The sequence below is a fragment of the Primulina tabacum genome, chromosome 17 (genome assembly GCF_025594145.1).
Source record: "Primulina tabacum isolate GXHZ01 chromosome 17, ASM2559414v2, whole genome shotgun sequence".
NCBI classification, from domain to species: domain Eukaryota; kingdom Viridiplantae; phylum Streptophyta; class Magnoliopsida; order Lamiales; family Gesneriaceae; genus Primulina; species Primulina tabacum.
The window spans coordinates 34216131-34230146 of record NC_134566.1 but is presented as its reverse complement, the minus strand read 5'-3'; the positions used below and the strand labels follow the sequence as shown (position 1 = coordinate 34230146).

The 14016-nt window shown below is 36.9% G+C and overlaps 2 protein-coding genes across 3 annotated transcripts; one reads left to right on the top strand and one right to left on the bottom strand.

The window, feature by feature from the left end:
• Positions 1 to 1441: 1441 nt before the first annotated feature.
• On the top strand, positions 1442 to 8614 carry LOC142530882 (putative phospholipid-transporting ATPase 8). Its single transcript, XM_075636779.1, has 11 exons — positions 1442 to 2449; positions 3605 to 4962; positions 5229 to 5339; positions 5439 to 5715; positions 5900 to 5988; positions 6096 to 6204; positions 6279 to 6485; positions 6605 to 6730; positions 7236 to 7334; positions 7591 to 7782; positions 7872 to 8614. The coding sequence occupies exons 1-11, from the start codon at positions 2039 to 2041 to the stop codon at positions 8478 to 8480; spliced, it is 3588 nt and encodes a 1195-aa protein (XP_075492894.1). The 5' UTR covers positions 1442 to 2038; the 3' UTR covers positions 8481 to 8614.
• A 187-nt stretch (positions 8615 to 8801) lies between these two features.
• Positions 8802 to 13671, bottom strand: LOC142530883 (protein farnesyltransferase subunit beta-like). Of its 2 annotated transcripts, none has more exons than XM_075636780.1 (14): positions 13478 to 13671; positions 13250 to 13336; positions 12734 to 12839; positions 12029 to 12064; positions 11511 to 11593; positions 11369 to 11422; positions 11105 to 11156; positions 10804 to 10868; positions 10677 to 10733; positions 10479 to 10551; positions 10284 to 10370; positions 9993 to 10185; positions 9749 to 9882; positions 8802 to 9203 (listed from the first exon to the last, which is right to left on the bottom strand). In XM_075636780.1, exons 1-14 carry the CDS (start codon positions 13588 to 13590, stop codon positions 8964 to 8966), a joined length of 1380 nt encoding a protein of 459 aa, XP_075492895.1. In that variant the 5' UTR covers positions 13591 to 13671; the 3' UTR covers positions 8802 to 8963. The 2 variants fall into 2 exon arrangements, with proteins under 2 accessions (XP_075492895.1, XP_075492896.1); XM_075636781.1 differs by having other exon boundaries at positions 9749 to 9876.
• Positions 13672 to 14016: the final 345 nt, after the last annotated feature.

Sequence of the window (14016 nt, the reverse complement as noted above, 5' to 3'; positions counted from 1 at the left end):
GTATTTTATTAATTTTAGAGTAGGTCTATTGTGAGATGATCTCACGAATCTTTATCTGTAAGACTATTCTTAGCATAAAAAGTAATACTTTTTCATGGATGATCCAAATAAGATATCCGTCACACAAAATACGATCCATTAAAATCGTCTCACACAAATTTTTGTCTTGATTTGATTTTCTTTTCTTCCCCCGCCAATCTGAATGTCTGGGATGACCCAAAAGATTATAAAGGTGGGAGGCGGCTATTTTCCCTTTTCCTCTATTTTTCTGCATGAATTGCCGCCGGCTCCTTTTCCTCGTTTCTTTCACTTTTTCCCTCTTGCTCTGATTTTGTTTCCTTCTCAGTCTCTCTTTTTTCATCGAAGAAGGCCCCCTCTCTTCTCAAATGGGGTGGGTCTCTATTGTTAATGTACCTCTTGAATAAAGCAAGCAAAGCCTATACACAAGCGGCGGAGGCCGGTTTTCATTTGTACTCGGGCTAGAATTTTTTAAATCATAGTTGATCTAATATTGACAAATGGAGCCATCAGACTACTGGAAAATAAAACAAAATTCAATGTAAAAAATTATATGAAAAAACAAGTCGTCCGAGCGCAACACATGGCCTGCCCGTGCTATAGACATGAGATGCAAGAGAATTAAATCCATGATGCCCAAAGAATGAGGTTCGTTCAGTTCCTCTTGAGATTGAGAATTTTTCGGAATGGTTTTTTCACATTATGGGAAGATTGTATGCGGTGCGCAAACGTATCGTGGAGGAAGTTCATGGAAGAGTTTATCAAGTGTAACACGGACGTGAATTTTCCTTTATAATATGAGGAACATATAACTAATATCACCAAGGAACAACACTTGTAAAAGGAAACAAAAACACTTGCAATCTACGAGACTCTAGGTTGGATCAAAATGCGATTTGGATAAAGTAATTGTTGAGATAAATCTCTAAGCTTCCCAGTTGTTGTGATTCACTCCGATGAACCAAGCATTACCGAGTTTGATTTCACTATGCCAGCTTGTCATTTATTTATCCGGAACTAGAACTCGCTCAACGTTGACACATGTCAGAAGACAAAACAATTAAAGCTATTGATACCTTAGTTGAGATGGTTTTCACAGTACTTATTTTGATATTTATAATGTAATTCTTAATTCTTTATTTCATGAAATTTGATCTTTTTTTAAAAAAACCAAAATATTTCTTCCATAAGATGACTCACGTTATTGTCATAATGTCATGTCGTGTCCTTTTACGTGTTCAAATACACCGAAATCATCATCACGCTACGTTACCTTGATTTTGTTCTAATATTCGAACAGCCCAGTAAGAAATTACAGTCAATAAACTTCCAACAAACTGCTTGTAATAAAATATAAACAAATATTCTTTTTTATTAAAATAAAATAAGGAAAATTGTATAATTCCCATAGGAGGAGACTAGAAGTTGCAGGTGGATTTGTTTTGATTAATTAATTAAACCAACTACGAATCTACTCTTACCATTGCTTCTGTTCTGTCTGTGCACTTGAAAAGTAGCTGAACTAACCAGGTCTTCAAGTAGATGCTGGCTATGCTTCTAAGTTCTACTTGGGTTTTCACACAATTGGATTGCTGTTTCTTTCTCGTTTACGCGGAATCTATTTGCTAATTTCGTAGCATATGTTCGTGATCCAATGGCGGAAGCAAGAGATCTCTGGAGCTTGCTAAAAGAGTAAAGTATTTGGTGGGAGAAAACTTGTATTATAGGGTTCTGTGGGTTTTCTACGCAGAACAAAACACAGTTTTGTTCGCATTTATTTGTTGTTTGTTTGTCTTCATCTCTCTCCCAGAGCTCCGACTGTAATGAGATTTTTTTTCCTTTTTGGTAGTGGCAGAATGCTTAGAATATGCCATGCATCGGGAATGGAGCAGTTGCTGATTGGCTGTTACTTTAGTTAATGTGGGTTTCTTAGCAGTTTTGTGGCATTTCTTGTTGTTGTATTGATACGAAGTGATTTTTTTGTTTCGGGTTTTTGAGGATTTGGTGGTGGAAGTGAAATATGCGTGACTTAAGGAAAATGGCTGGTGGTAGTAGAAAAGGGATTCGTTTTAGCAGGCTTTACTCATTTTCATGTCTCAAATCTAAGTTTAGAGACGAGCATAGTCAAATTGGGGGAAAGGGTTATTCCAGAATTGTGTATTGTAATGACCCTGATAATCCAGAGCAGCTCCAGCTTAGGTACAGGAGTAATTATGTTTCTACGACAAAGTACACCGCCTTTAATTTTATTCCCAAGTCATTGTTTGAGCAGTTCAGGAGGGTTGCAAATATATATTTTCTTGCTGTAGCTTGTGTATCTTTTAGTCCGTTAGCACCTTACAGTGCTACAAGTGTTCTTGCACCTTTGGTCGTGGTAATTGGAGTGACAATGGCGAAAGAAGCCTTGGAAGATTGGAGGCGTATGAAACAGGTATACATTTTAATTCCTTTTTTATGTTCTGTGGACGTTGAAGGTTTTGGTTTTTGATTTTTCACATGCGTGCTTTCTTAAATATCTATCCTTTCATGTGTGATTATGTTAAGGTCTCTTAGTATATCTTTATGGGAATGCATGAATCATATACCACTAGAAGCGTCTGAAATCTAGTCGAGACAAGACCAAGGAACGTGTCCTGAGAAATTGGATACTTGGATTAATGCCCTCTGTAGGTGTCTATTACACTGTAGTTGGTAAATGAAGATATGTCGGTTTCACATGAAGCCTACAAGAAGTGACTCCTTAGCAACACACTTAAAGATAATAAAGAGAACCTTGTATGATTCATGGTTTTTAACTTTTGATTTGTAACGGGGTTTTGAAATACATTTTGTGCATCCTCCAATTGATTTCTTTTCCATTATTGGTCTGAACATCTACCTATGGTGGTATCTGTCTAGGCTTCTTCCTCTTGCATAAATTTGTTATATTTCAATATCTGTAGTAAAGTTGTGATACTGATGTTGATGCACCTTTCCGGTTGTACAGTTTTCTAAATGTTTATATATTTGTATGCATTTCTTTTATGCTGAAGCAGCCTTTATATCAAACAATTTGAAAAATAAAAAAAGGGGCATTTTTTTAAAAGGTCCTATCAAGGGGGGGGGGGGGGCTATTTTTAAAAACAAAACACACCGTAGGTCTACTGGCCATAATTTCCTCTTAAAAAAAATTGTTACATTATTTTAACCTAATCGACATTACTTTTTATAGAAAATCAGCTGCATTCATTGAACTAAAAAACTGTCAAGATGACAAGGTTCGATTGCGTAAGTTATATGCACGGGATTGCAGCTTCTTAACCATGCATTTCAGCTCATCAGAATTCATATTCTGTATGTCACAGTAAACAAATGCTTCTGTGACTGATGAAGTTAAGATATCCCAAACAGTTTGATCATCATGTGCCCATTATCACACTTTTACAGGCTTGGATTCATTTAAAAAAATCCTTTGTTGGTGGATGATTTATGATGAAAATTCTGTGGCTCAATTTCGTTTTATTAGAGATTTTGATGTACTGGTTGCTGCTTCATTCCCCGCCCTCCTTATATTTTCAATTTATGTAAGTGCGAATGATTTTGTTAGGATATAGAGGCTAATAACCGCAAGGTCAAAGTTTATGATAGAAGCAATACTTTTCAAGATACCAGATGGAAGAATTTACGAGTTGGCAATCTTGTAAAGGTGTACAAGGATGAATATTTCCCTGCAGATCTGCTTCTTATTTCATCAAGCTATGAGGACGGGATTTGTTATGTTGAGACAACAAATTTAGACGGAGAGACTAATCTCAAAGTGAAGCATGCTCTTGATGTTACATCCTCCTTGCGTGATGATGACTACTATAAAAAATTCAAGGCAATTATTAAGTGTGAGGACCCAAATGAGGATCTTTATTCATTCATCGGAACCATGTGGTATAATGGTCTGCAGCATCCCCTTTCTCTGCAACAGATTCTTGTGCGTGATTCTAAACTTCGAAATACTGAGTACGTGTACGGTGTGGTTGTGTTTACTGGTCATGACACTAAAGTCATGCAGAATGCTATAGATCCTCCTAAGAGGAGTAAGATTGAGAGAAAAATGGATAAGATAGTGTACATCCTTTTTAGTCTATTGGTTTCAGTATCTTTGATGGGATCTTTCTTTTTTGGAATCACAACCAAGAATGACATTCATGATGGAAAAGTGCAGAGATGGTATCTCCAACCAGAACATACCACCGTGTTTTATGATCCAAAACGAGCGGCACTGGCTGCTTTTTTTCATTTCTTGACCGGGCTTATGTTGTATGGATATCTGATACCAATATCCCTGTATGTATCTATTGAGATGGTAAAAGTTTTACAGGGCATATTTATAAATCAGGATCAAGATATGTATTATGAAGAAACCGACAACCTAGCGCATGCAAGGACTTCTAATTTGAATGAGGAACTTGGACAAGTAGATACTATCCTTTCTGATAAAACGGGTACTTTGACGTGCAACTCAATGGATTTTGTTAAATGCTCAATAGCTGGCACAGCATATGGCCTCGGTGTGACAGAGGTAGAAAGAGCCCTAGCTAAGAGAAAAGTTGATGCAAAGCATAACATCACAAATTCTTCCTCCAATATACAAATGTCTACTGATGACGTCACAGATTTGGGAAAATCAATAAAAGGTTTCAATTTCAAAGATGACCGCATTATGAATGGTGGATGGGTTAATGAGCCTCACGCAGATGTGATACAAAAGTTCTTTAGAGTGCTAGCACTCTGCCATACAGCCATTCCCGAGGTGAATCAAGAAACTGGTGAAATTGATTACGAAGCTGAGTCGCCAGATGAAGCTGCCTTTGTTATTGCTGCTAGAGAGCTTGGCTTCGAGTTCTTCGAAAGAACCCAATCTAGTATCTCTTTACATGAACTAGATTATGGAAAAGGCAGAAAAACTGACAGGTGCGTCTTTACTGAGACCGTGGCTGTCGAGTCGTAGAGTTCTTGCGTCATTATGAAGATAGTAACTCCTTTTACATTCAGACCATCAAGATGAACGAGGAACCTACTGACTACTGTTTTTGTAGGGAAATTGCTTGTGGAAATTAGCTCTATCATATTCTGGCTAAATTACTTATTCTGTCATAGGGGTCTAAGACTCGCAATTAGTGGGGAGATACTAGAATTATATCATACATGAATTAATTGCATTTATCTGTTACTTCCAGGTCCTATGAGCTTCTTCATGTCTTAGAGTTCAGTAGTGCCAGGAAAAGGATGTCTGTGATCGTTAAGAATGCTGAAAATCAGTTACTGCTCCTCTCCAAGGGTGCAGACAGGTTTCTCTTCTAAGAGCAATGCTTTCGAACATGTCTTGTTTAGAATTCGGGACCGACAGTCTTTATATATTTGCATTTACGCTGGTATTTTTGATGCAGTGCAATGTTTGAACGGCTCTCTAGAAAAGCAAAAGATTTTGAAGCTAAGACAAGGGAACATATCAAAAGATATGCTGAAGCAGGTTTACGAACTCTGGTCGTTGCATACCGTGAACTTAGTGAAGATGAGTTTAGGTCATGGGAAGAAGAGTTTCTGGATGCCAAGGCATCTGTAAATGCTGATAGAGGTGCATTGGTGGATGCAGCCACTGATAAGATTGAAAGAGACTTAATTCTCCTTGGAGCTACTGCTGTCGAGGACAAGCTACAAAAGGGGGTCAATATCAAATCCACATGAGATACTTTTTTTTAAAAAATAGAAATAAAAATAAAAATTGTGAAGTGAATTTTATGGTTTGCGTTGAATCCATTTAGCATTAAGTGGAGGCTCTTATATTTTGCGGGATATAAAAATTCATTAATACTGTTAATGAATGATCTTATTCTTCTATGCAATGTAGGTTCCACAATGCATCGAGAAACTTGCAAATGCAGGAATCAAGATTTGGGTCATAACAGGAGATCAGATGGAGACAGCAATAAATATTGGGTCAGTGACCACCTGAATTACTTGAATTGTTTGCTTTCTCCTTTCTCACTGCTTCACCTATGATAATTGGGCATTGTGTGATCACCCTATTACCACCTTTCCTGTAGATATGCTTGTGGCTTGCTGAGAGAGGACATGAAGCAGATTGTGATCACTTTAGACTCCCCAGAAATTAGTGATCTAGAAAAACGAGGGGACGAGAATGAAGCTACGAAGGTAGTGGTGGTTTTTTTTTACTCCATGCTGTCAGTTTTTAATATTACATCTTTTAATGGATCTGGTTATCCTAGGCTTCGAGTGAAAGCATTACAGAGCAAATTAGGAAAGGAAAATCTCAGCTATGTTCGGGAGGTAGTTCGACTACCTTTGGTCTGATAATTGATGGAAAGTCATTATCTTTTGCTCTCAGCTCGAATCTGGAGGGGGCATTTTTGGATCTAGTGGTTCATTGTGCATCCGTTATATGCTGTCGCTCCACACCTAAACAGAAAGCCCTTGTATGTGTCTTTCTTGTACTAATTTGTAATTACTTTAATGTTTTTTCCATTTATATCATTCAATATAGTAGATCTGGTTGCAGCAAATTAAAGTAACACTACTGTTTGAAGATATTCAGGTTACAAGGTTGGTTAAAAAGGGTACGGGTAAAACAACACTAGCAATTGGTGATGGGGCAAATGATGTAGGCATGCTTCAAGAAGCTGATATTGGGGTTGGCATCAGCGGCGTTGAAGGAATGCAGGTAATATCTGCATCTATTTTTATTGTCAACATTGCCATTTGGTAGTCCTAGTCAATAAAATGCTATTCTGCTTAAGTTTTTGTCTAATTAATGTAGTGTTTTGTGTGTTCAATACATGCAGGTTTTACCGGTTAAAAATAATACTGAATATGCATTTAAATATTGATGTGTCTGGTTCCCTTTCACATATGGCGTTAATGTGTAATATCAACTTTTATAATTTTTTATTGTTTAGACCTACCTCTTGTTTCAAGTTAGGGATTAAGTAATATTTGCATGTTCGCTTGGTTTTCTTTAGGAAGTAAAATTACCAAGTTAACTTTTTTAGGACTAAAGTTGAAAACAAACTTTCTGTCTTCCTGGTCTACTTTACTTTCTCATCCACTTTTTAATTCTCTGATTGGAAGAACAATTTTTAACATTGTATTCACGCAAGGAGAATATACTTTTCCATTAAACAAGCAAGGAAAAACTCGTCTGATGTTTATATAAATTTGTAATTTAGGCTGCAATGTCGAGTGATTTTACGGTAGCGCAGTTCTGTTTCCTGGAACGCCTGTTGTTGGTTCATGGCCACTGGTGCTACAGACGAATATCTATGATGGTACACCAATTTTCTTGTTTATTTACTCGTCATGATTTTAGTCATGTCTGGATCTTAGAATTGAGGACTCGTGAAATTTAGGGGTGTTTATTTCTGTATACTCGTCCTAATATCACAAGCATAACCCACCACAATTAAAATATGCCTGCGATTCTGTGGGACAAGAAACATTACCAGTGAAAACAGGACAATAAACATTCAGTAATTGTTTTCACTGTCGACTTTTGTAATTCTCCTCTTCCTGCGGTAAACACAGATATGCTACTTCTTTTACAAGAACATTGCCTTTGGGTTCACACTATTCTGGTTTGAGGCTCGGGCTTCCTTCTCCGGCCAACCTGCCTATAATGATTGGTACATGTCATTCTACAACGTTTTCTTCACTTCACTCCCTGTGATTGCTCTTGGTGTTTTTGACCAGGATGTTTCCGCACGACTGTGTCTGAAGGTAAACAAGCTAAATTAAACGCTAAAATATATCTTTTCCCCATGGCCAAGATTAAGATAACAATAAATACCTTTTCCTATGTTTGACAGCATCCTCAATTATACGAAGAGGGAGTTCATGATATTCTCTTCAGTTGGCCGCGCATACTTGGTTGGATGCTAAATGGTATCATTAGTTCCATGATCATCTTCTTCTTCACAACTAACTCTATACTACATCAAGCCTTTCGTAGAGATGGCAGTGTTGTTGATTTTGAAGTTCTCGGAGTTCTTATGTATACATGTGTGGTTTGGACGGTGAACTGTCAAATGGCCCTATCTATCAACTACTTTACATGGATTCAACACTTCTTCATCTGGGGCAGCATTGCCTTTTGGTACATTTTTTTAGTTATATATGGTTCGCTTTCTCCTGTAGTATCTACAACTGCATTCCGAGTTCTCGTTGAAGCCTGTGCCCCGAGTCCATTCTACTGGCTGGCAACTCTTCTTGTCGTTGTCTCTACTCTGTTACCATATATATTGTACAGAACTTTACAGGTTGAATTTAATCCTATGATCCATGACAGAATTCAAAGGAGTGGATTGGGAGGGTCCGAGAATGAATCGCCTGGGGATTTGTCAATCCGACACTCAGGAAAGATGGGTAGTGTAAAGGATAAATCAAGATATCGAGACTCATTGTTAGTTAAACGGTAAAGTTTAATCTTGTGTATGATAACTCTTTTGGAAGTTGGCGGGATGACAACTTTTGGAGGTCACACTTGAGAACGATGCAATTCCCTGTGTGTATATATATCAATCTGAAGCTATCTATCGACGGTTTGAAAATTTTTATTTTTAGAAACCACTTACTTAGCAGGCACATTTAGTAGTATAATCAATTGGGATTGGAAGTTAACGGGATCGAGAGAAGCTTACATTTTAGAAACAAGAGTGCTGCACAAAAACACATGGAGGATTATGTTGAAATATATTATTCGTTTGTCAAAGTTCATGCACACTTTGCAGGGTTGGATAAAAGCAGAAAAACTAAATGAGAACTACGCCTCATTTATGTTTAATATCTGGGACGGCTTTCCACTTCGAACTGTTGCACTCACTGATACATTTTTATCGACTACCATGTCAATCTAATACTGAACAGAACTGAAGAAAGCAGCGTATGATAAACCTAAATCCTTATAATTGTGATCTCACAAAGAACTCATGTGCTTCATAGTATTTATCTAGCACTATGTTATACAGAGGGTGAACAGGTTCCAATAGATTGGAATAAGGTCCCAAAATATCCCTTGGAAGAGGTGGAGAGTCGGCATTTTGTATTCCAATATAATGGCATATGGATAATCCGCTTAGAACATAGCACGTATGATAATGATCTCTATGTTTCCCTGGTTTGTCTCTGAAACCCGCCTCCTCCTGCATTGACCTCATCGCATCAGAGATCACAGCTCATAACATATAGGGTATGGTGTCCCCAGGGGCAGACCCAAGATTTCATCAGGGCGGCGTGATGGGTCACGGGGAGCGATTAGTAAAATAACATGGATGAATGAAATTTGAATTTTTAACGGTACCATATCACAATAGTAATGACACTGAAAATATAGAATGACAACAAGGAGAAAAATATTTCAGCATGATCATAACTGCAAATTTCGCACAAACCAAAGATTTCCATTACATGTATCAACAAAAGTAATGACATTCTCTCTCTTCTGACAGTCGCAATATTTATGGTGACAATTAGATTTTAATGCTCGATCAGATCAACAATGTGTACTACACTTGTAGCATTAGCATTTTTTTTGGCTTTTACGGTCTATATTCAAGCATTTGATCGTTCACCGGGAGATAATTCAGGGGGTTTAATTTATTCAACAATTATCAGTTTATCCAGCTGATATAGTGAGCAGTAGTGTCAAATCAAGCAACTTATGCATGCAATCATGATTGAAAAATACCTGGGAGCAAAGAAGAATATACTGCTGCAACGCCATGCTGTTGAAAAGAGGTCTCATGCATATATGTCCTCGGATAAAATTATCACCATTCTTAGTCAACTCCATTGGATGAGAAGCATTAGATATTCCTGCACCTAAGGTAATAAAAAGCGCAACAAATGAAACAATTACTGAGATAAAACCCAACAAACAAGAAAACATACACATACAAAATATAGTCTGCACTCCGCAAGGTTTTGCATACCTTCTTGCTCAAGCCTGCAAACATCATTTACAGGGGAGGAAGCCCCTTCAGAAACTTGATCCCTGTCAGCAAAATCGGAATCTGCAGAACATTTGCCAGTCTCTACACTGCTGCCATGTTTGAAGGCATAAGGTAAGCCCAGCTGTTTGTTAACGATCAAATGTAACCGCTGAATTATTGCAGCTGTTCCTCCCTGGTTGCAGACCATGTGTGGTACAAATTACTAAATAACCATAGATAAAATTCGAAAGTGGGCTGACTCAATATAGGAAACTCCGGCTTGTCGTTTACCTGCCAAAACGAATAGCATCCGTCAACTAATTTATTTGTTCTGCCTTGAAATCCACATTCCACTCCTTGCCTGAATACCACCCAGTTCTGGAACATAAATTGATGAAGAAGCAATCATATTGGTATTAACTAAGCTGAAGATGAAGAAGCTGAGTGACATGACATCATCATCTTGTAAATAGTCAAGGTACTTACAATTAAACTAGGCAGGTTTAAACGATGAACATCATTAATCAGAACCATTGCAGCTAAACCACAGAAAGTATACCTTAAATAACAAGACCAAACAAGTTGGCTTCATCAGATAAACAGGAACATAAAAGAATGAAATATTTCATTTCTATCAGCTGGAAGTGGACAAAATCAAGTAGTTCATTATGCAGTCATACTCACCCACCATGAGCTTCTGAACCCGGTTCACCAGCAATTCCACCTTCATAAGTCTGACAACTGAGTTAACAACGTGTTTAGCCTCAGAAATGAGTACATAGTAAGGTTAAATAAATAGTCGAAGTGAAACCTTGAGATGTAATCTCCGACATTTTCAATCAGCCTATCATCCAAAATGTTAAGAACACTGGCCACCTAAAAGAAAGAAAATATCGAAGTTGACCACACAAATAAAGAAGTGATTAATAAAAATCTTCTTTCTCTGAATGGCATTATAATTGATATAATTCATATTAATGGACGTGAGGATGCGACTTCTATTGACATTCTCATTTTTATAGTACACACTATGTACTTTTACTATATTTTGAGCATCCCGGTTACTGATACCCAATGCTTTGACCACAGGCATGTTGAACTCTCAAACTTACAGATATAGCAGTGTAGCAAGCACGAACATCTATTTCTCCACCATCATGCATCCTGAAGATATTAAAACAGAGAGGAGATGAAACAGAGAGGAGATGAAACTTACAGATAACGAATCACTCTAGAGAAACTGAAGTACAAAAAAGGAAAATTTCAAGCAATACACAGACACACATTATAGTACAAAACTTTTCAAGATCTGAAGATTCTGATATCAAATTAAAGAAACTATTATCAAATGATACATCATGGATATTGTGTCATACCTAAAGCCACCACTTTTGTCTTTCATTCGCAGGAAAAATTCGTAAATATTTTTTCTGAAATACAAAATCGCATTGAGGTAAAAATTGATTACAAATTAAAAATAAGTAAAATAAACTTTACAACAAAATAAAATTTGATCACCTATTTATTGATGACAAAGATATGTCACCACCCACAGTAATAAGCGTATTGACTGCAGCATAAGTTGTTGCCAAATGAGGCATCTGACATAAGAGAAAATTCAACAGCAAAATGTTTATATCAAATAAATATAAGCCTTAATTAGTTACCATAATTACAATAACAGAAAGGCTAATGTTTATTGTATAGAGTAAACTGTGTTTGTCACAGAAAAAGAGAACAAAATTTGTTTGAAGCACAACATTTTCACAGCTTGCGTTGCTTGGATAGTTTAGGACACCCAAAAACCATATTTCGAGTGCATGGATCTTTCGTAAATACCATTGTTCTCAATAAATAACCACTCGTGCATGCAGCAAGTTAAAAATTTATTTCCACAGACATTGAGAGGAAAATAAGGTAGGCGAATTATTCTAAAAAAATAAGAACGTCAAATCAGTGTAAATCTCATAATATCATTTAACCTCTGAATATGAGATGCACAAAATTATATCTGAAGCTTCAAAGAGTAATTATACCTGACCTGGGCCGCCACCATATCCACCGTTAAGATCCTGTCATTAATAACAGATGAAACGGGAAAAAAGCAATTCAGTGAAATCATCATCCAGAAAATCCAAGAAGCATAATCAGAAAGTTGATAGAAACAAAGAAAACACAGAATCCGACATTTACACATACAACAAGGAGAAATCATTATCCTTTAATGGGGTTGCTATACGAATGCTCCAGCGCCATTATGTTATGTCCCTTATTATATTATCATCTACATTTAAATGATATTTTATCCTGTTTTATCATTGATGTCTTTCTCTATACGACACTCAAGCCACATACGCAGAGGAAAAAAAACTCAATGTACTGTGGAAGAAAGAAATGCTTCATTTGAGTGGGATGTCATCTATCAATGCTACTTTTCATTGATTTTTCTTCTTCGTTTCATGATGAAAATCAACACTTGACCACTTATTATTTCTGTATAACAGCAGGAATCCTTCAATAGAATTTCCACTAAGTTCGTTCTTCCACATTGTACTAGAGAAATTTAGAATATTTCAGCATAGAATCACAAAACAAACACATTATAAGAAAAGTTGGTAGCCGCAGTAACAGGCTAGTGACTTTTATAAATCTGTGGCTAAATCTCATCATAACCAGCATGCATATATCATAACAAAGTCAATGTAATAAGAATAAAAGAACAAACTAAACAAAACCAGAACCTGGCAACGGTTGAGAAATTCAACAACATCATTTTCCAGTTTGTCATCAACACCATCGCCCATTAAAGCAATCGAGTGAATGATCCAATAGCATAGCCAAGGCCGACTAGCAATAAGCAACAGAAACATGGTTCAGAAACTCCAGTTCGGATTGGGAACTAAATTCTTCAAAATGCTCCCAAGAGCAAGTTACCCATCAACTATATCCAGAGTCAAAACGAGGAGTAATTTTAACTAAACTAATTGGTCCTTGCTTGACAACACTCTTGATAGTAAACTCAGTATATAAGTGAGAGCGGAAGACCATTTCAGCCAAACACACACACAACACTAAAGGGGCGGACCATAAACTCAATAAAGGGACCAATTTCGCATTTTTAGCAAGATTACGGTAGCAAAATCGATTTCCTTTCGTGGGGTTACCACCCGCTAACCCCGCTGGGTGCGCCAACTCATAACATGACGAGACGAGAGTGAGAGATTGAGAAGTCAGAGGGAAAAGAGAGAGGTGAGTACTTGGCATCCAAAACTGCAAAATTGGGACCAAGTTGTTTGAGGCTTTTGGTGAGATACTCAACATGATTGTCGCGTCGAATCTCAAAGCTGTTGATTTCACATGTCAAAACGAAGAAACAAAATCAGAAAACTAAAAAGTAAGGAAATTTCGAGAAACAAGCATGATCATTACGCTGTTGAGGTAAAATAAACCCTAAAGTTGACCGCAGAGAGTAGCAGGGAGCTAACTTTACTGATTGAGCGTGGGGCGGAAGGTTGCAGATGAGATCGTAAATCCGAAAAACTTGATCCTGTACCATCCACTGCTCTTCCTGTGATTTGGTAGCCACCATGCTCTCCATCGAAGGCGCCGACGCCGTGCCGACTCTGATGACTACGGTCAATCACGGTCGCGGCCCTTTTCCGTTCCGAGTTCTCGAAGCTTTTCTATTTTCCTTTCATGACATAACATTTAATAGAAGTTATATTCCACGCATGTGGATTTTGGCACGTGTCAATATTTTATTCACAATTTTTTGTGATATTATCTAATTTACTATTAATTCATTCGATATTTCTCAATTTACATGACAATTTCTCACATTTTATTTTAGAGTTAGATATATTCGTATAAAAATTCTCCATATGAAAATCTTGGTTTAAAATTTTAATAATCAATTTTATAAAATAGATCATTTATATGAATGAATTGTGAAAAAATATTATTTATAATTAAAAATATAATAAAATTAACTTGTTTCACGGATGATTTCACAAAAAACTTGTTA

Excerpts from the sequence above, each read along its gene's own strand:
- LOC142530882 (XM_075636779.1), top strand. The coding sequence starts at position 2,039 with ATGCGTGACTTAAGGAAAATGGCTGGTGGTAGTAGAAAAGGGATTCGT. Across the intron at positions 6,486-6,604 it reads CACCTAAACAGAAAGCCCTT|GTTACAAGGTTGGTTAAAAA; the intron begins GTATGTGTCTTT and ends GAAGATATTCAG. Across the intron at positions 7,335-7,590 it reads ACAGACGAATATCTATGATG|ATATGCTACTTCTTTTACAA; the intron begins GTACACCAATTT and ends CGGTAAACACAG.
- LOC142530883 (XM_075636780.1), bottom strand. The coding sequence starts at position 13,590 with ATGGAGAGCATGGTGGCTACCAAATCACAGGAAGAGCAGTGGATGGTA. Across the intron at positions 12,065-12,733 it reads AATTTCTCAACCGTTGCCAG|GATCTTAACGGTGGATATGG; the intron begins GTTCTGGTTTTG and ends TATTAATGACAG. Across the intron at positions 10,371-10,478 it reads TAAACCTGCCTAGTTTAATT|AACTGGGTGGTATTCAGGCA; the intron begins GTAAGTACCTTG and ends TTTATGTTCCAG.